At 39.8% G+C, this 22451-nt stretch overlaps 1 protein-coding gene across 3 annotated transcripts; it reads left to right on the top strand.

Annotated features, from left to right (window-relative positions):
* Window positions 1-4636: 4636 nt before the first annotated feature.
* Window positions 4637-22078, top strand: lclat1 (lysocardiolipin acyltransferase 1). Of its 3 annotated transcripts, XM_040041375.1 has the most exons (7): window positions 4637-4989; window positions 7143-7234; window positions 16044-16211; window positions 16693-16891; window positions 17150-17296; window positions 18625-18741; window positions 19688-22078. In XM_040041375.1, the coding sequence occupies exons 3-7, from the start codon at window positions 16044-16046 to the stop codon at window positions 20212-20214; spliced, it is 1158 nt and encodes a 385-aa protein (XP_039897309.1). In that variant the 5' UTR covers window positions 4637-4989; window positions 7143-7234; the 3' UTR covers window positions 20215-22078. The 3 variants fall into 3 exon arrangements, with proteins under 3 accessions (XP_039897309.1, XP_039897310.1, XP_039897311.1); XM_040041376.1 differs by lacking the exon at window positions 7143-7234 and having other exon boundaries at window positions 4638-4989; XM_040041377.1 differs by lacking the exons at window positions 4637-4989; window positions 7143-7234 and having other exon boundaries at window positions 16096-16211; window positions 16574-16891.
* The last annotated feature ends 373 nt before the right edge of the window (window positions 22079-22451 follow it).

The following is a 22451-nucleotide window of genomic DNA, read 5'->3' as shown; positions in this document are numbered from 1 at the left end:
ATTAATACCCCCCAGCTGATAATGGTGGTCGGCTGCAGAATGTGTGTGTCTGGCCCAGGAAGCCGCCGCGTCTGGTTTTGAATAGACTAGAAAATGAATGTCCTTTGTGACATTCTTAATAGCTGTTTCTTGATCTCAGTGGAAAAAGTCATGAGATCATGGAAAGAAGAAATTACAAGAAGTTAGAAAAGGATAACTACAGCCCTTGGGGAAGCTGACTGAACTTGCATCCAGCTACGCAATCATATGACGTCAGCCAGAGACCTCTGAACTCCACGACGTCCGTCAAATATTGCTGAAGAAAGCAATATACTTCAGGTTTAATAAAGAAAGGTCCTGTGTTTCCGAGGTTAAGGGAGATATGAAAGTGGGCCCTCCAGCATCTTTCCATGGAACTTTGACATTTTAAGCAGTTCTTATTTTCAGCTCTTTTTCTTCAGTCACTTTGTAGCTGATTAACTCAGTAAAGAACCTTTGAAGTTAGACTTTTTGCAACCCTGCAAACTGTATTTGTTTTTTCCCCTTCAAACCTAACTCTGAAAACCAAACTGAGACAAGCAAATGGCAGAACAATAAAGTTATAATACCCTCATCAGGACAAGTTAAGATCTGACTGCAGGAATGTTTACCTGTAACACCCTAAAATGTTCCTTGAAACAAGTTCAAGCTGTTTCCTCATTCGTGTTTTTTTTTTTTTTTAATAATGCTGAAAAGTAAGAAAGTGAAAAGACAGGACTTAACACCATTTGCATCAGATTTTTTTGTTGTGTTGCAAAGCCACTGTGAATTAAACCTATCACTAAGGACTTCTACAGCACGCCAACATTTTGCTATCTGAAAAAACTGTGAAAACTCAGCTCTAACTTACTCAGTTATGTTGTTTTTAGGTAAATTAAAGTAAATGTTTCCCAAAATGTGCATCATTTCTAAGCATACTTTTCTATTAAATTTAACTGTGGCCTGTATGAATTTAACTACATTCATCTTATATTCAGTCAAAGTTTCTTCAAACTGTAAATCTTTTTTGCTAACTGAAGCGTTTGTGGTCAGAGGTGACAGCATTCATTTTGTAAGATGACTGCTTGGTCAGAGTCACTGAGAACCCTGTGACATGGGGGGGGGGAGTGTGTCTCGCACACCATTGTTGGCATGAGATGCAGTATCTTTAAAAGTGTGTGAGAGCGTGTGCGCCTGGCTGTGTATTAAAACTGCTGTCAGAGTCCTCCGAGTGAAGTCACTGATAGCTCTTCTAGCTCATTCTTGGAATTCTTTCCAATGGAAACAATCCCATCGCTGATCCCGGTGTGTCAGCAGAGTCTGACCTGCCAACCCCTGAATTCGCCTCGACTCCCAGCTATAGTCCACATTAACACTGTTTCACTATCACTCCTCTGCGCATAAACTCACAAGAACCCCTTTTTATTTCCTAAAACATATCATTAAACAAAACGCTTACCCTTGATGCAACTTTAGATTTTTCCCTTTTTGCTCCACTTTGATTGTTTTCTTGTTCTTTCGCTATCCCATACTTTTAATCTATTCTGTTGTTCCAACAACATTCCCATACTTACACAACAGTAGAAATGCTCTCTGCATTCCCACACTTCAGGTTTTGTTTCATTATAAACAGTTCCCTTGCTATTTTAGTGCTACAACCTTACTCTGTAAGCCACTGAGTTTTATTCTTTGTGTTCATGCATAACTGTGCCTCTGTGTTTGTGCGAAGCTTGCAAAGGGGTGCAGGGGCTTGAAGGTTTTATGTACAACTGTGTCTGTTATTATGAGCACCATGTGCGTAAGGGAAAGATTCTTTTCCCATGGTTCCTCAAGTGTGAGAAGAAAGTAGAGCTCTCAGGACATGAAGCAAAAACTCAGATAGTTATTTATAACCTGTCTGGAGTCGGCCTACCAAGCGTAGACACATATCTGGCACTGTTTGCGAGGGAAGAGTTAGAATAAGATACATGGAGAGGGATGCAAACAAGAAGGGGGGATTAAAAGGTTAAGGAGTCAGGGGGTAAAATGAAGGATGATGAGGAGGGAGAGCATAATGACACCTGCGCCTTGACATTGCTAAATCATAGGTCAAAGACCTTTCATCTCTCTTGGTGGCCAATCTAAATAAGGTTCAGTGAGATAAGGTAAAAGGCAACCATAGTAAAAGTGACACCTGTGATTTTGTTTAGCGCCATTATTGCCCAATAAAATGTAACCAATGTACTTTCCAAATTACACTACAGCACTGATACATGTGATAAACCAATCGAGAACAAAACACCATAAATTGCTATTTGAAACAAATCCTGCATCCCTGCAAAGATAACCGGACTCAAACATGCGCAACTCTGCAAATCCGCTCTCTGAAACTCATCAGACAAGACATAATGCAACAGTTGGATACACAGCTAAAAGCCCAGAGGACTGATGAGTCAGAGCACCCCAGGACTGAGCTCTCTGTTTAACAGTGATGCAAGGTGCATCTCAGTTTAAAGCTTTTAAAGCTTTGATCAATACAAGACCGCTGGCGTCCACTTTGTGTCGGAGTTTTGTGCATTAATGTGCTAAGCCACAGGCTGCTGCTATTCCGTAGAGATCAGAGTGGAAAAAGTGAGGACAGAGAGACGGGGACATGGAATTAAACAGACAGAAAATAAAAATTGAGTGACAGCGTTGTGTGTGCCTTGTTACAGATGTAGAGCTGAGACATGTAAGTTTGTAGAGGAAGAGAAGTGAAAGGGAAGAGGATTTAGATCTAACCCTCTTTGAAAAACCAAAAAAGCGCAATAGGTCATCAGAGGCAAGAATGTTATATAAAAAAACAAACCAAATGGTTTTTTTTTTCTTTCCAGTAAAACCTCATTAAAGGGCTATGAATAGATTCTATTCAAAATAAACCAAAACACAGCGTACTATGCCTAAAAAGTCACTCTCTCTCCCACATGGACTTATGTAAGCGGAAAGGCATGTTTAACTTAAATCAGTGTTGTTGCTCATGTCGAGCGCTATCAGTCAGTTTGGTCATAACTTTCGCTGTAAAAAGGAAAACAAAGGTGAATTACACTAACTACACTTACCTCCCAAGTTGTCTTTTATCAGCAAACAAGTGTTTGTGTTTTAACTTTTCCGTGGATTAAAATTACTTGAGCTCTCAGATAAGGGGAATTCTCTTAGGGAATATGTTTGGGAGAAAATGAGCAAAACTCTTTTGCTAAATTTTCTTAAACAACCGTCATCAATCTTGTGGAGCTGCTGCTTTTTATTCGAAGGTGAGCTGCCACCAGTCTGAAAAAACACAACGTTTTTCCATCGTCCTCTGAAGTGATGGAGCTGACCCTTGAAAAGTTTATACTGATAAAGCCATGCAGTTCAATTAGTCTCTCAGATAGAGTGCATGCCACAGGGAGCAAGTCATGGAAAAGTCTTGAGTTTAACTAGGTGCACTCTCTCTTTTACGCTGTCTGTCAGTCCATCTCCACCTCACTCCCCATGCGTGCACACAGAGTAGGCTGCCGTGTGCATGCTCTGACACACTAAGACGCATCGACCGCTCTGTGCACACACATCCCTCAATGCTGAGGTAATTTGTATTAGTAGAACAGCCCATAACTGTGGGTAAAAGAAACAAATGACATATGCAAAGATTTACACTACTTTAAAAGGCTGCGTTGGAGGACTTGAGATGTATATCATCAGTACCTGAATGACGTCTGATATATGACTAACAAGAATCCTACTGAAGAACAATTTAACATAAGTAAAAAGATTTTAAGCTCTGAAGAGAGAGAGATTTAATGTGCACAAAGGCAGTTACCTATGGAAACATATCTGTTCATATCTGAACATTGTTTGAATTTAAAGAAATTTAGGCCACTGCAAAGGCTGCATATCTTGAAAGAAAGCCTGATCCAGCTTCAACCAAGAGCCTGAAATGATTGAACTTCTGAGTGTACTCTGTACTTTCCCTGTTTAATGCTAACCAGTTTTAATGTTTAAAGGAATTGTGTTTTGATTAGTGAAATCAAAACACAGGGTTTTTTTTTTATGTTTTCCGTTGGTTATTTCTGCATAACTGTTTACTTTTCAAATGATCTGTTCTTACCCTTTGTCGCCTGTGACTGCTGCTTTGTTAATGATGCACTGACCTCTCAATGCGTTATGATGAGGACTTGTACAATAGATAATGAGCAAAATGTTTAAATATGCATTGCATGCTTTTCTATAAAATAGTTGAAGCAGCTCACCCTGGGCAAGCAGCAATAAAAAGCATTTCAGACCTTTTTATTAATTAAACCATAATACTGCTGAAATTATATATGATGAATAAGCGTAAAATGCATAAAACCATACTGTGCACAAAAAGTACTTAAGTACTTCTTTGCTGGATTTTTCTCTATTGTCAACTACTTTCTTTTTGCACAACCTACGACTTCAAAGGTGCAAACTAGTTCGACTGCTGCTAAAAATATAAGAAATGTGTCAGTGAAAGTCACTATCAGCTTGCGAAATCTACGCTGCGTTCTCTATGAGGGCTCTCCTTGGCAAAACCTGCTCCACATGGCACAGGTCTGCGGTTTTGAGACCGTCATTTTCCTTAATGAAGCTATCCTGTGCAAACAGCACCCCCTGTCGACTCCTGTCTGTAAAGACAGGTGAAAGGTAACAAGTTGAGAGGTCGGCTTCAGCTAGCTAAACGTTAAGGCTGATGCTGCAAGTTTGTGTTTTAATAGTAAGTAAATGCTTTCGTATAAAGCGAAGCTGCCTCGGCTCCGTAGTTAGAGCAGCAAATACTTCACGAAACAAAGCGGGTGCGAGGCAGTTTCAGCCGGTGTTCTACCGACGCCAGCTCTCGTGTTCTGGCGGAGCTCCTCTTGCTAATGTTTGCTAGTTAGCTAGCTGCTAGTATGTCGCAACCCAGCGTTTGGACTTACCGGAGCTAACGTGACTAGCACACCCGCACCGATCGTTGATTGTGAAGGATAAGCACGAAAGGTGGGTATGTTTAAATTGTATGTGTTTCACAAAACTCGATGCATTAGCCATCACCATTGAAAGTCTAGTAGTTTACCTTAAGGTAGCTTCTCGTTTAATAAATGTAGCAGTTAGCGTGTACGTTGGGAGATGAGCTGTTCTGTAGCCAAGTGATTTTAAAGGCAGTTTGTGGAAAGTGTGGAAAGGCAAAGTGGTGCTTGTATGGTTACCCCTACCTCACAATGTGTTCACCGTAATAGAGCACACACTGTCAGAATGTAAACATTAGCGTCTCCATTAGCCAATCCATTTGACTCTGCAGTATCTCCTCGTGGTTTATTTGCATTAAAGGCTGCTGCTAGGTCAATATTTACGTAGCAACATTATTATTTACAGATAAAATATGGCACAATTCTTAGCTTAAACTTAAATCTAGGCTAATCGAGGCTTTCTTTCTGGCTAAAGTCCTCCTTCCTTACTCGCCCCACCCTGGGATAGTGGAAAAAGTATGGTACGATCGATGGTCCATTAGCTACTTTTATTGTTGCTTTAAAGGTGGCGTAAGTTGCTGTCAGTTGCCCTTGTATGATATTAGTTAAAAGATATCGTAGTTTGGAAACACAGGTACCCAAAGCAACTGCATATCAGTTTCCTTTTCAGGCAGCCTTAGGGGTTAATAAATTTCTATAATTTCAAAACAAACCAGCATATAGATTTTATCTGAGGCGATTGAGCTTTCCCCTTATCTAAAATAAAGACTTGCTTAACATGAGATTGTTATAGTTATTGATAACACTGCTCTACAAAAAACTTTTTTTTGTTTGCTATTGGGCACCTCACACCTGCTTTTTATCTGTTTTTTTTTGTTCTTGTTTTTTTACACTGATTTCAGAAGTACAACCAACTTGCGTCAGGTTTTTGAGATACACATCACTTTTGAATATCAATATAGCAACACAATATCTGGAATTTCAAGCATTTCCCCTACAAAATAGTTTTAATGTGTGTATTCTGATAATAAACCAGAACACAACACCAGACAAAGACGCTAAAGCAAATTCCTGTCAATTTAGCTCAAAATTAAACATGTTAAAAAATGTTTAATACATTTGCTTTTGCGCTTGACTTAGCAAGAACCAACAGTAGTCACCCATTATGCTAGGATTGAATTTTCCCTGATATCAGTTTATTCTTGATGAAGACTTTCTTCCATGCTCATGGCTGGTTTGGTGGGGGGGAAAAGTCGAGATGAGAACGTAAGAAGTGCATCTAAAGTGAAGTTCTGCAGTCATTAGTTGAAATGCCTTTAGCATGTTATCCATAAGCTGAGCACAATTCTGTGATTTCCAAGAAAATTCTGGACAACCTGCACGAAGGCTTCCCATGCTGCTGATCCATTTGGCTTCTGAACTCATTGTCAAGCATCATTTCACCGATTTCAGGACCAACAAAAACACCTTCCTTAATTCTGGCTACATTTTTCTTGGGACCAGACTTAGGCAGCTCCTTATTCAAAGTCCTTTGTCCAATATATCCACTATCCCTTCTCTGCACAAGCCCAAACCATCTCAGCCTCGCCTTTCTAACTTTCTCTCAAATCCGCTCGACCAGAGTTGTGATTAAACAGATTTATACTTCAGCCTGAATAGTTTAGTTTGTGTGGAAGCAACTCTGTTTTCTTTGATTACCTGTTTGGAAGGTGCTTTTGTAGCCTTGCATTTTTAATTTATTTCAGTTGTTGTTTTGGTTTTTTTTGCATGTACAAAATAGTGCGATTAATTAATTAATTTACAATGTGGCATAATGTTGCAAGCTGCTTGCCACACCTCTTAAATGTGGTGCCAAAGAAAGATGGGGAGGACAGGAGCCAAGTGGGCACAAAAAAAGAGAAGCGAGCAGGACTACTTAATATGTCTTCCTCACCTGTGTGCAGGAAGTATGCTTGCAAAGAATGTGGAAGTTGATTGACAAAAAATGGTTTTGTCACTAAAGTTTAGACCAGATTTTCCATCACATCCTCTTTGACAACAGCCACCAGCTTCCTCTATTAAGCCTTCTGTAGTCAATTGTGTTTTTCCAGGAGCTTTTGTCACATTTCTGATACAACAAATGTATCCTGTGTATTGATTTTATGTTTATTATCTTCCCTCGCTGCTTTCTTTTTCTGCCCTTAGAATGAATATTTTGGTCCAAATTTCACAATGATGCAAATGGATTTCAGTAGAAGTCAGTGAAACGCTGAGAAACTGGTTTCTGAAATTGCAAGGTAAAGAAATTAAATCAGTTTCTTAACTTCTTGACATGTTTAATCTTGGCAAGTTACTCATTGAGTTTTCTAAATCAGGACCTGCACTGAAATCGTTACTATTACCCCTTTCATTCCTCCTCTTTCTGTCTCTTAACACAAACACACACCACTTAAGCTCATTGTTTAGCCTCGACATGCTTGACCTGTTCACTCTGCTTTGCTCTGTTGGGATGTCTGGTCTTAGCTCGATGCTAGGAATTTCAAACTTGAAGAGTATGTTGTGCTTTGTGTGTGTGTGTGTGTGTGTGTGTGTTTGGGGAAATTATTTCAGGATCATTACTATGGTGATTAAATAAATGTTAAACCAACCAAGTAGACGGGAATAAATCAAACTCACAAGCAATGCTGGCCCTGGAGTATGAAAACAAGTTTCCCTGGATGTCTTGCACAAATAGTGTTACCAGGCCCCATGTGTATATGCCAAGCGGAAGAAAAACATGTTTATATAACAATTTAATTTTCATAATTCCACTCAGTTCTCACATCACTGGCTCCAGGTGTGTCAGGCCTTTTTACTGCATGTATGAATAGCCTTGTCTAGTTGTTTCAGCAGCCACCCAAGGGTGTGTGTTTTATTTGTGTGTGTGTGTGTGAGTGGAAAGGGACGTAGCCTAATTGTGGCAATTGTGCTGAGCAAGCTTGTTGTCCTCAGCCCTCTCATGCTTCACATTTTCCGTTGTTAAAACCAGCAACCCTTAAACCCTAAATGCCAACATAATCATGCACAAACACTCTTGGATTGCTTAAATGCAACTTCTGCCACTTTGATTGGTGCCATGAGACCTGCTGTGTCATGATGCCGCAGAAGGTGTCAACAAGGGCAGGATGATGAAAGTGTTGGGGAAGGTAGTCTGAACCAGAAGCCTGTACAGTCATAACAGTAATTGAGGTGTAAGGTGAGAGCTGAAGTTCACGTAAGAGAGGAAAACACCTGCTGGAGAAAATTGCTCCCAGTAGCACGAGCTCAGAGATGCCAGCGTCAGCAAGGGACTTGCTGTGCCTCTCCGTTTAAACCTTCATCTTCTTAATAGTAATTGACCAGCTTTAGGGCTTAACTTTAAAACTAGTAAGTCTTACAGATTATAAGGGTTTCCACGCCCTTCTCTGTAATGTACACAAATCATTTGGCATGGCTTTTTCTCATCGAGCATCAAATCAGGTTTGCCAAGCATGCAAAGGTGCATTACATCAAAATATTTGACACTTAGGTTACTTGCTTACGTGCGGTTTTAGTAGGTTAAAAACTACTAATACAGGAAAGTGTGTAATGTCTCAACTTGCCCAACTTCAATAGGCTTGTTTGAGATGAGCAAGGCTTGCGTGGAGATGATCACAAGCGATCCCTTGGAATGTTTTCTGGTTGAGATTTCTGTCTAGTGACTCAGTCTGAAATCATGCAGATATCAGTAAAGATAACCTCACAGTATCTAGGTGACTGTACCCTGTATTGCTTTCCACCAAAACCTCGGGGTGTGGTGGAAAATGACAGGCTCCGTCTGATCAGCAATACAAAAACATTTCTAACTCCTTTCGTTAAATTAGTCAGACTTGTTTATGTTATCTTCTTTGCAGTCTGATAGTTCTCGTCTACAGAATAAATATTATAAATGTAATTATTTTTTTATTTATTGGCACAAAAGCTTTTTTTTTCAGTAAAGTAAAATAGCTTTTCCTTATATACCCAAATTCAGCACATGTGTTAGAAGAAAAAATGTATCTTTTTAAAAATTGCACCAAGTGAAGTGCATAAAATAGTCTTTCCCTTCATTCATTGTACCTGATCTGAATAAAACTAATAGCAAAGTGCTTGACAGCTGTGAGATCCCTCTTTATTTCCCCAGTAGTGTTTTACATACGGCACTGGTATTTCCACTTTAGAAAAATAATTGTGTGTGCACCCTGCCATGGAGTGTAATATGGTCTTCCCACAGCTACGCAAGACACTTTCAATCAAAAGATGGCCAGCATCTTTTGACCAGTATGTTAAACCTTTTCCTGAAGCCACCGTTATGCTCCGTGTTTGGTTGACCCTTGCATCTTTGCCCAAATGCGACTGCGTTGGTGATTTCACTGCATCATTGCTCACTTTTATGGAAGTCCGAGCTGAACAGTGATTTTCTTGACCTGCCTGCAGTTTGTGCTTTGTTTTCAGGTGGCTGAATAAGTTACCTGTGTGGTTTTGCGGTGCAGACACAACTCTACAGCACTCTTTGCATATAATTTGTTCCTGGTTAACATCACTTGACCTAAATTTGCAATATTTCCGAACAGCAAATGACGATTCAATTCAAGGGAAAAGCTCTTTACCTCCTGCCGTGCCACACATTTGAATTTGGTTATGTATCTCTCTTTTAACGCACTTTTACTAAGCCCGTCTAGTCCAGGAAACCTGAAGCTGCACAGTGCAGGGAACAGCTGTGATTGGCTCATGGAGGCATGTTAATCTAGCGACCACTTGATTTGCTTTTACTTTCTATTGGCAGAGCATACATTTTCAGTGGCACTCAATCATGTTCCTTTAATTGTGAATCAGAATCAGAAAGGGGTTTATTGCCAAATGTTGAGCAGGTTTACAACATTAGGAAATTGCTGCGGTGCTTCAGTGCAAACATAGTGTCATAAATAGCACTTAAATAGACATGAAAAAATAAAAGTAGGGATAAGAATTAAAAGTGCTACGTAGAAAGATATGTGCATGAGATATACATGAGATATATACATGAGAATAAGAATTAAGAGTGCTATGTTGAAAGATATATACATGAGTGCAGGTGAGAAGCCAGCATCATGATTGAGATTAACATTTTATTAATTGCACAGCCCTACTGTTAAGATACGCATGGACTGTGTTAGGGCTGTTCGACATAGCGATATATATCGGATGACGATATAAAAACGTCTATCGTTTCATTTTACGCTATCGTTTGTTTCGTTGTGTCGCAAAATAAACTGTTTACGGCAATATTTTTTCATCGTTTTGATGGTCACTGTAGTGGCTATATTAATTTCTTAAAGTTCTCTCTTTTCTCTTATATTTAATATAACCACACTATGGACGGACAAGCACCTGTTTTTATGCGTTGTCGTTAGCAACAACGACGGTAACAGCATCGCGTGTCCGCTTGTATATGTTCCACATAAACCTTTCACAATAAAGCTCAAGATCCTGTTGAGACTTTTCAAAATAAACTGAATCACATGAAAGAGCAGATTATTTACAGATGAGAATTAAAAAAAGAGCCGCCAGGTGCTAAAAAATAAACCTTAGACTCAAACGTTCGAATGGGCTTTTCCCTGCATCACGCCGTGTAATAAATACAAAGAAAACGGCGGCCTTTACAACTTATGTCTAAAAATGTATAGTTTCATGCATCGGTTAAAACACTCGATTCCAGCCACATGACGCGCAGCTGGAAACACTTCCCGCAAGACGAGCTGCCCGAGATTCACAGAATTTACAGAAAATGTTACATTTTTGTGATTTATATCGTTATCAGGACGATAGAATTTCTTATATTGGGATATGAGATTTTGGTCATATCGCACAGCCCTAGACTGTGTACAAGATTGTATAGCTTCTACTTTGCTGGTGTTTTGTTTTTTTACATTTTTTGATGCATTTACAACAAAACAATAGGCTGACAGCTAGTGCCAGCTACTCTGAAAAAATAGAAAGCACACTGTTTTGAGGCTTGATATCTTGTTGTTTATCTCCTGAAAAAAAAAAATATGCAGAGACCTCAGATCACTGTGTAGAATTTCTTTTCAGGCCAGCTGTTTTGTAAATGTAATCTCTGCATCTCTGTCTGCAAGATAAGGAGAATGAGCCTCACAAGTCACAACAATATGTAAACTGTATACTTAAGGACTGGCATGACACAGTGTTGCTCCTTCACTATGACTGCCTGACAGATCAATAATGAACTCTTGTTTTGTGTTTAGTATCAGAAGGGATAGTACCAGCTTGGCCATGACATTTATTTTTAGCAGCAAACTGGTATAATGCTTGCTTTCATCGTGATCACACTGGCTGTGTGACTAGATCACCCTAGAAACTTTTGTAAGACAGGTTTAGTTCATCTTAAATTAACCAACTATTTTGTATTTGATTGATCAAAAGACATTGGTCTACACTTTGTCGTTTTTTTTCGAAAGGTGATTTTTTTTTTTCATAAATATTGAATTTTTATGTCAATGCCTTGTGCAATAACAGGTGTTTAACATTTTTCAGGCTAATTCAGCCTTTTCCCAGGCTTTGGTGGAACCATACTAAGAAATACATGGAGGTCTCCAGTCTTGGTACTAATGCTGCATTCAGTGGACACGGGGAATCCACTCTTATCTCTCCCCAGGGAAAAAAATCAAACAAACAAGCCTTATTAGCTCATCTGTTTCTTCAGTTAAGTGATGGGGGTTGTTATTCATAAAATGGCTAAAAAGCAAACCAGGAGGCAGCCAAGAAATTACATAAATCAGTTAAATCCAATGAGATTCCTGATTAGATTTTCCAACCTTCCACTTCTGATGTGCCATTAATGCAGCATAAGAAGGTGCAACAAATTAGGTGGAACAAAATGAACAGGAGAGGGAGGAAGATGGCAGTCAAGCATCTGATCTTGAGAAGGGGTGTAATCAGGCAAACTAAGTGAAAACACCTGTGTGAAAGTTTGCGAAGCACAAATTAACATTCGACTTTCAATTACCATTGGAAGTTGAAATGTTTACCTCTCATATCTCTGAAAAGACAAGGGCTGAATTAAGTCCCTTTTACCTTTTGTTAGAGTGATGCGATTGTTCTTGAGCGTTTTGTTGTGATTTGACACCATTACAAAGTACATACAGCATCAGGTTTCAGTTTTGTTTGCAACCATGTCAATGACAGTTTGTACGTGGGCTTATAATGACTTCAAAGGATAATTTTCCTAACACAATAAAATGTAAGTGTGGTTTATCAAATTTTCCATTGGTTCATTATCATGTAATGTTTTAATGCTTCTTGGTAGCAGGGTTAGTGGGTCAAAGGTTCATTAGCGGCCTACAAATGTTCTCCTCGTGCCTGCATGGGCTCTCACCGGGTACTCCAACTTCCCCTGACAATCCAAAGACAATGGTGAATGATTGTGTGTCTTTCTTTGGAAGCCATGCAGCAGACTGGAGAGCTATCTATGGTGTACCCCACCTCTTGTCTTATGGTAACTAGGATAGGTTCTACCCACACTCCTGACCCCACCTACACCTGAGACCCTGAATCTGATAAGCAGAGGAAAAACTTTACAATACAATAAAGTTTAAGTGTGGTTCAACCAATTTTTTCCACGAGTTTATCACCATGTGATGTTTTTAGTGCCTCTAAGTAGCAGAGTCAGTGGCTCAAAGGTTCAATAACAGCCAAAGTTTAAGGTGTAGTTGTTTTTGTCATTTCCATTGTGAAGTTTTTAGTCTTGCTTTTTTTAACTACCGCTTCATAAAAGCACATTTAAAAAAAAATGTGTATATCTCATGAATAATAACCACTACCTGGAAATTACACAAATGAGTGAGTCTCTGTGTCCCAGTCTTTCACCATACTGAATCATTCTTCCAGTATGGAAGTACATGTACAGTATTGTGGAAAATTTGCAGCCACTTGTCATTTCTTGATAGTTTGTTTCCAAGTAACCAGTCCTCCTTGTAATTTTTAAAGTAGTCAGATGTGGCAAAAGTACAGACATTCTGTACTTATGTGGAAATACAGATATTAGTATTAAAATATACTCTAGTAAAAGCTGAAGTACTTATTCAACGAGTGAAAAGGTATAAGTTCTGAAATGTACTCAAAGCAAGAAAGTAAAAAGTAGCTCTCTGGGAGGATATTCTACCATCTATCTTTGTGCAAAGTTAACTGAACCTTGTGCTATATTAATGCAATAATAAAATAATATTGGTAGATGAAACTTTATTTCAGTCTAAATTTTAATTCTACTGAATGCACTCAGTTTGAATCAGTTATGTAGAATATGAACAAACAATTGGAGAAAATAAAGAAATTCCTCTGTTTTCTGTTGCTTACAGAACAGAGGATGACTTTACCTTTAAACTGAAAAATGAGTACAGTTAGGGGTTAAAGTGGGATTCAACGCGTGGGGAAACCCTAAAATCGGTTGTAGTGGCTCAATGTGGGGAAATGAGTAATAACTCTTAATGGTACAGGCTATGATTAGGTGATCTGGGCCACTGCAGCTCTGAGGTTTACTCGTCTTTGTGGATTTGCACAACTGAATTCAACAAGATATAAGCACATGTCTCATGAGTTGTCTTGGCATCCTCTGTGATGACAGTATATTGTGCATGTTATTTTTATACTAGGCTGTATAAGGTTGGTATGAAGGTGGAATTGAGTGAATGAATCTAAGATTCATCAGCTTAACTTCAAATTCAACTGTGCTACACTTGATGTAACCTAACTCTCACCTTGAGCACCACAGCCACTGTGCACTAGTCACACACAGTTCTTTGCTTTAAATCCATCACAGTACGGCAAATCTAAATTGTTTATGCTGCACTAAGCTGCAGAGTATTTTCATGCCGCTTTTGAATAACACAAACTTGGCATATCTCAGTTTGTTTTGCAGAACGCTTCACAATATGAAAAATCATTGCTTCACATATACAGATAACATCTGACATAAAAAAAATCAGGACTTGCATGTAAGCTTTCAAGTTCCAGTTGATCAACTATCATGAGCAGTTATTACCTTTAAATAGAATTCTCTCTTCTTCCTCTCCGGTCCCGTCTTTCTCTATCTTGAGTGGTTTTAGTTCTCATTCTCTCCCCTGTGAAATATAGCAGCTGTAGCTTTTAGGTAGAAGGCATATTGTGACAAACTGCACAGAAACAGTTTGTGGGTTTGCTGATGTTTGTTAAGGTGATAGAAATTTTGCATTTTTTTACCTGCCACGTAAAAAAAGGTATTCCCTTTATACTCACTCCTCTTTCTTAGAGCTAGCTAAATACTGAAGTACCACAACTGCAAATTATGGACCTCTGCACTTGTTCCAGGCCCACTTTAACCCCTAACTCTGGCACACCGTTTTGCCTCTTTGATCCCTTTTTATGCAATGTCCCCTGGTGATTAATATACAAATAGGACTGGCTTTCATGTGTTGTTTAGGCTCAAATCAGTTTGCTGTTTGAAGACCTGCAGTGACGTGAAATAATAACTCCCCTTAAATGTTAAACCAAAAACCAGGAGCCTGTTTTGAAAATGTAAGGAGTAGAAAGTAAAGATATTTGTTTAAAAATGTAGGGAGTAAAAGTAAAAAGTTGTCAGAAAAATAACTACTCAAGTAAATTACAGAAAATTCTAAGTAAGTAAGTATTTGTACTCATTACTTCTAACCTTTAAAAGTAGTCTTTAGGTTCTTTACTTTGTACACTGGCTACTTTTTCACTCATTTCATTCCATTCTATTCCTTGGTAGACCAGTTAACACTAACTTATAAAATAATTCAAGCATAAAAAAGGTTCCTAATGCAAGGGATGAAGAAACAAGTAAAAGTGGAGTGTAACACAATTTTTGGGCCATTTTCTCCAGCTAGCGGTCAGCGCAGCACATGTTGCTTTCTATGTGAAAGGGGCTTAAGTACGCTTGGGCAAGATGCGGAACCCTAAATTGCCCCATCGGAGTAGGAATGTTAGATAGAAAGGCACATAGCTGTAGAAAAAAAGTGCTTGTGTGAATTGAATAAGGCGTGTTGTATAAAGCGTTTTGAGTGAGTAGAAAAGAGCAGAAAAGTACAATATATGAACCAGTCCATCCACTGTTTGCCCCATCAGAAATGGTCTCAGTGGACTGAACCAAAGATCACTAGCAATCACTGGAAAAATCGGTGGCAATCGATCTTATAGCACCTTCATTCAAATAGTCATCAGTTTGGAGGTTAAGGAGAGAGGTACAACAGCAAGCAGCTACAGCAATCTGTTAAACATAGTGGAGGCTTTGTCATGATTTGGGTATGTTGACAAAACTGATGGGATTATGAACACTGAAAAGGACTGTCAGGTTTTCCATCATCCATCATACAGTACCATCTGGAAAGCATCTGACTAGCAATAGCTTCATTATTAAGCATGACAGTGATCCTAAGCACACACCCAATGCAGTAAAAACATACCTAGCATTCCTAATCAGTTGAGACTTTCAATGTAAGAGTATCATTTTCCAGGCTTTTTTTGCTTTCAGTGGCTTAACACTCCATATATTGCCATATTGATTGCATCCAAGTTCCTGTTACAATATTTTAATTCTTCTGTTCTGTTCCTGATTATACTTGAGTGATAGTTTAAGATCTTCATTCAACAAAGCCATTTTATTAAGAATAACAGAAAGTTTCTCCAGCAGTACATTCAGTGAATAATTCCAAAACCACAACAAAACGTGATTTAGTGACTGTGCACCCACAATCTGTCACCCACAGACCAAAAGGTTCCCCCATTTACATTCCACCCTAGGAATGTCTGCCCTGGATTTTCCACTGTTTGTGGGTAAATATATTAAAAGAGCAACAGAACTGCAATCTTTGCTTTTGGCGAGACCGCTAAAAACCACATTTGTTTCATATTATCAATGTTCTCCTTCTTAGCTTCTTTCCATAGCAGAGATCCAAGTCTGGAATACAGTGACTGTCATCATCCACCCACTTAATAAAACAGTGTTTCTTTAAAACTGTTATGTTTATTCTGCATGGACTTGTACTCTGCTAATCTTGTCTTGTTCATCTCTTGCAGATGGCTGTGTCAGTGCGGGGCCTGTACTTTGTGGTGACCCTGTTTTTGGGTAGTTTCTTCGGGAGCGTCTTCATGCTGGGGCCAGTTTTACCCCTCATGTTGTTGTCTCCTGCTTGGTACCGCTGGCTCACTGATCGAATTGTGGCTACCTGGCTCACCCTACCTGTGGTGCGTACACCAGCTTACCCTTTTCTTAACCTACTTCTGTGTGCGACAGATGGTCTTAAGTTACCTGTGCGTAGGCTGATGAAAATGTGCCTTTTCTCTTAATTTGTCAAAACGACACTTCATTTATTCCAATTATGCCTGAGAACAAGGCAAAGGTCTTGTGTATCATGACTGCAACAATTGATGCTCGTATACCTGCTCGTTATCAGATGAAACACAAGGTGGTGCCATGTAAAATCACCTGTGATTGGTTATATGACCATGAACAATGGCAATAATATCCAACCAGTACCAGTATCTTATTATCTTCTCATTCTTTCGGCTCTCTTTTCTGTTTTTCTTCCTACCTTACCTCTTCCTAGTTCCGCCTCCTCCCTTTCTATGATTTTCCTGTCATCATCCTTGACCACCTTCCTATCTGTCACCCTCACTTCCCTTTCGGTTCTTTTATGCTCCCTCCATCCTTGTCTCTCTTTTCTAGTCCTTGCTGGAGCTAGTATTTGGAGTGAAGGTGGTAATAACAGGTGATGGTTTCATTCCCGGAGAGCGGAGCGTGATCATCATGAACCACCGTACCCGCCTGGACTGGATGTTCCTTTGGTGTTGTCTGCTCAGGTACAGCTACCTTCGTCTGGAAAAGATCTGCCTCAAGGCTGCGCTTAAGGCTGTTCCTGGCTTTGGTGGGTATACAGTGGGTGCCCTGCCCTTTCCTACACACAAAGACACTCGTGTACACTTACACAAACTATAATGTAATATATGCTGAAAGAGGAGATAAAACCATTAAGACTGACTTGGCTGAATGTAAATATAAAAGAGGAACATTATGATGTAAAGTTAGAGCACTAATGTGTTATACAAGTTCAGCTCCTACTTTAAGATGTTAGCCAGTTTACCTTGATAAGTAGACATGTGACAACTTAATATTTGCTTTGCAGGTTGGGCAATGCAGGTTGCCTGCTTTGTCTTCATTCAGCGTCGTTGGGAGGAGGACAAGAAGCATTTGGAGAACATGCTGGACTACTTTTGTGACATCAGAGAGCCCTTGCAGTTGCTGCTCTTCCCAGAAGGCACCGACCTTACCGGTGAAGTGTAAACCTTGCAGTGTTTAATTCATTCATGGGGCAGTCTGTCCATATTTCAGTTATTACTCTCAAAATGTGTTACCCACCAGTCGGCTTCCAGAGCTCAGCGTAGCGCTCCACCTGTTGCATGCCTTTGCGCTCGACACTGTTATGCAAACACAATTTCAGAGTGATAAGACATATCTAAATCTCTTGTCACTGCCATTTCTGCAAGAATGCTCTGATCTCTCGGTCTAAGCAAGAGTGACACTTGTGCCTAAAGGCCCTTCAGATCCCATTTGAGCCAGTCAAAGTCCTGAGTAGCATTACTGGGAGAAGCTTAACTCCCATTTACATATCATGATGTCATGTTGAGCTGAATGTAGTTACATCATAATTAGCCAGTAGGGTCTAAGTATTACTTTACAGTTGGTGTTATGTTTGCACCCTTGCGAGTGTGTTTGCAAGTAAGCCTCTTAGACTTCAAGGCTTGATTTGACGCAAGAAACAAGGGGATATATACACGGTATGTTGACTTCTTACGTGGAAGTTCATTAGTCCCGCACTGCTTATCCTAGAGGCATACAGACTAAAGGATCAAGGTCAGAGCAAACTTTTTAATAAAGCTTTTAAAACTGAGTTAAATAAGAGACTGAGTAGGAATGACAAACAGCTTTGTTTAAGAGAACAGGTGTGATCAACAGAGCTGTCTGTTGTCTGAGTACTCTGTCTGAATTTGCTTCTTGTTGCATAATATAACTTATGAGTCATGATATAGTTTACATGTTCCAGCAACAAGTTCCCGAGGAATGTTTGGCTAATAAATAGTCACCTTTCCTGTGTTTATGTCCTCACCCCCCATGGATTTTTATAAATGGATAAATGTTTATCTTTAGTGGGTGTATTAATGAATCTAATCATATCCCGTAACCCATGTTGTTATTGTTACTTCTATTTTTATAATAGTACACTGGAATTTTTTGATTATGTATCCCCATGAGTTCGGCTGTTGTTATTATTAAGGCTATCTAATATGCAACAGTTAATCTTGTCCATGGTATTTTGGTTTGACAGTATAAATTTCATCGTAAAGGTACTCTAAGTTTAATAGTTTTAAAGTACAAAGTCAAAATGAATACAGACGGCTAATACTCCTAGCATCTTAAAACAATTCTTGGTTTATTTACCTTATTTTTTGTGCCTACATAAAGGTTTATGCACTCTTCTTAAAGCAGTCATATGATACAAACTTAGAGTCTTGATTGCATCCCAGTAAAAACATTTATCCTGGAGAGAATGAGTAACATGATATGTTTTTACTCAAGTTTTATGGTGTGTGTCTTCTGCAGAAAATACAAGGGCAAAGAGCGACGCGTTTGCTGCACAGAACAGCCTGCCGAAGTTTGAGTATGTTCTTCATCCCCGCACCACAGGATTCACCTTCATTGTGGACCGACTACGAAAAGGTCAGCTTTGAAGGACATTAACAGCTTCTGAAATCATCTACATTAAACACGTGACCGATTTACTTGTAATAGACACGTTAAGGATAGTTGGCAGCCAGACAGTGTAATGTGTTCACATGAAAATAACCAGGACACAAAGCCTGTCATGAGGACGGAAATATTTTATCTCTAAAACCAACTGAAAATGACACGCTGCTACGATGACTGTACTTATTCCACTGACGCTGTTCATACAAGGAGGGATTATACCTGTTATTCTTCAGAGTCTCAGACATATGCTTCATCCCAATGCCAGTCATTACAGCTACCCGATATTCTCATATTTCTGTGTGAGCTCAACCTGGCAGTCTTCCAAAGCTCTTAAATACCATCTCTGGTCCTGCTGTCTCACCCCCCTCACCCCCACCAACCCTGCATGCTCAGCAGTGACACAGACTCTCCAAGCAGGTGTTGTGAAACACTGTGATATCGTCAGACTAAGCCAATTTTCATCTCCCTTTCTTTATGCCACTGACTGACATACTCATGCTGATCATGTTCTCCCTGTCCATATCCACTGTGCCCCTCTAAGCTCTATTTTTACTGTGAGAGCAGGCGCTTGCAGGGTGTCATCCTGTGCTTTTGGTAATCTATTTTGTTCCCCCTGTGTATACAAGGGCACTGTAGATCAGTGATGACGGTAGTTTTTAAAACAGCGAGTTACTGGATAATTGGAGGTGTCTGAGTAACGGGGCCAGTGAACTAGTGTGGTTTTGTAAGAGAGATAATAATTCTCCCTGCAGTGGCTTGTCTTCATGTCTAAAAGATTTACTGTTTGTGGTTCTGGATCGGAAGTTGAGTTTTTCACACTTCTAAATGAATTTGCTTTCATCTTTTTAAAATAGTAAGTCGTGTTATTCTCCCATTCATCATTTTAAATTGTACTTGTTTTTTACTTTTTTCCTAGGTGATAATTTGGATGCCGTCCATGACATTACAGTCGCCTACCCTAAGAACATCCCACAGACAGAACGCCACCTTGTATCCGGCCATTTCCCACGTGAGATCCATTTCCATGTCCGGCGCTATCCAGTGTCTGCACTTCCCACCTCTTCCTCTGACTTAGAATCTTGGTGTCGGGAGCGCTGGGCCGAGAAGGAGGTCCGGTTGCGGGACTTTTACTCAGGGCAGCCCCGCGCCTTTGACAGGGATGGCGTTGCACGTGTACCACCCTGTAAGTCAGAGCTGCGAGTTACTCTGATCAAAGCGGCCTCGCTGCTGTATTGGAGCAGCTTCATTGCTCTGTGTTTCACTGGCCTGTGGCTCTGGGCTCCTTTCAGGCTTTACTTCCTGATCATGGTTGGAGTGTACATAGCTCAGCACAAGCGCTTTGGAGGGCTTGAGATGCTGGAGATGGCCTGCCATCGATACTGGAAGTCTATGTCTGCTGACGTCAGTGAGAACAATAAATTGCTAGATGGAAAAATGAAGTGAGGAAATACAGTTGCGAATGAACAATGACGTGTTACCACCTGTACTCAGCAAAGACTGAGGACTCATTTGTCTACACTTGTTCAGTCCAGTGAGCTAAAGGATCCCATGGTGGAACCTAGTGCTACATGCCTTAGAAAGACAAAAATAAGTGCACCCACGATGGTATGCATGGCTTCAGTGGAAAGAGTTTAGCTTTCTGGGGGGGGGGAAAGGAATGTTAACCATATTAAACTGTGTTGGGTTTAGGGAATTCATCGTAAATGATGTATCACTTGCCCTTTCTGTGACTTTTCTTGTGTAATCACTGTTATTTAGCTTGCCGTCTGTCCATTTTTATCAGTTTCATGTAGTAGGTGTTTATCATGGTTTGTTGTTTGGGACCTCGGTATGGACCTGTGTCAGAAAATACTGCTGTTGGTATTTGTCATACTTGTTAGATATTCATATTTTTGAAATGTATTTTATTGTATGCTGTAATAATTTTTTTTAATCATGAATGGAGCAGAGCCATAGTACAGAACGTATGTATGATGATTTGACTTCTGCTAATATTCATATTAGCAGTATAAGCTGGATTTTTTTAAATCAGCTTCTGTTAGAAGTGTTCAGCAAGGGGGGGGAAAAAAGGACAGATGTAATTCCCAGAGAGTTATTAAGGCACATGAGTAAAACTGTTTACTTTTAGTGGGTATAATTACCCTTTTAGCCCTTGATCCTTAGCCTATATGGTGGTTTCACTGTATATGTCTCAATTGCTCAAGTCAATATGACAATGCAGCTTTTCCATGTAAACCCAGCAGTGAGAAAAGCAAACGTCAACTTTAAAAACAAAAAGCAATCAAAAGCAAGTAGTCTGTCATGTGAGGAAGCGGTAGATCCACATGTCAGTGGCAGGGTTGCCTGTAGCTATATTGAGGCAGCACTTGTATTATTATCAAAATTAAAGAGCTGACTGATAAGTCTGGCTTACTGTAGAAGCAGATGGGCTTTGTGCCCTTTCTGGGGATGAAGAGACACCTTGTAGAGACGGGATGTGTGTGGTGCTGGGGTGGAAGAATGTCCTGTTGGGACAACGTTACCCCTCAATGTGCAGGGTGGCACAGAGAACCAGACTTGGAGTGGAAAACTGGCCCTGAACTCAACCTAATCCAAAAAAGCCCTGTAATGTCCACCACTGCTGGTGTCCCTCTCCAGAGGACTGGCATCGATGCGCCGGCTAAACTCAATTAGCAAATGACAGCTGAGAAAGCGACTCCAGTTGTGCCAAAAAAGGAGTGAAATTGAAAAAAGATTGAAGCAGTTCTTCAGCCGCATGTTTCACCTCTTGTTCTCTTTGCCTTTGCTCTCTGTTCAAACTCAATTACATTTTTACTTGAGTGAGTAAAGAAGCATTTTGTGTTTGGAGGTCTACAGCAGTTTCTGTAACACTGTGAAATGTGTGATCTAGCTGACGACTTCAATCCACTTTTGAAGTACTAATTGTCTGGCACACAACAGAGTCGACAATGGGGTCTTTTGGTTTGTTTGGTTTATGCAAATCCAAAGCTCCTCGAGTTTATGTCAAAAGGGGCTGTTTCTAGTCACTGTGATATAGTTTTAACAACTCGATCATCAGCATGTTTGTTTACCAAATATGGTACTATATAAATGTTTTGTTTTTTCAAACCACTTAAAACTCCCAAACTAGCTGGAAATCCCTGTCTCTTTCACCTGTGCCATTTTGTGTTGCTCATTTTTACATTTACTTGTCGATGCTGGACCTCTTTAAAAATCACTGTCCTCAGGTAAACGCAGTGGACACTGTTATGAGTCAGTCTTTTAAATGAAGAGATATATATCTAAATAAATATGCTGTATCAACTCACTGATGTCTCCCGTCATCTTTTGTTTTTTTTAAGTTTAGGAAATGTTGACTCCCAACTTAAGTAGTAACGGAGCTTTTGGTGCCCCAGTGTCATGTGATCGGCAGTTTCATTCATTGCATTTTTTTTCCACTGCAGTCCTTTAATCTTGCATGTCCTGTAACAACTACTGTATTGCAGTGGATGACTCAACAAGACCTTGAATGCTCATGTTGCACAACACTAAGGATGGAAGACCGTCCTGCCTCGTGTGTTTTGTGCGCATACACAAAACTCACACAAACACATATACATGTCACAAATATACATGTCACACACATTCTAGTCTACCATAGACAACCAAAAAGGTCAGGAGCTTTGAAGGTGAAGTGCAGT

This window comes from Simochromis diagramma, unplaced genomic scaffold (genome assembly GCF_900408965.1).
Source record: "Simochromis diagramma unplaced genomic scaffold, fSimDia1.1 OVJJ01000304.1, whole genome shotgun sequence".
NCBI classification, from domain to species: Eukaryota; Metazoa; Chordata; class Actinopteri; order Cichliformes; family Cichlidae; genus Simochromis; species Simochromis diagramma.
This window is presented reverse-complemented; position numbering and strand designations above follow the sequence as displayed.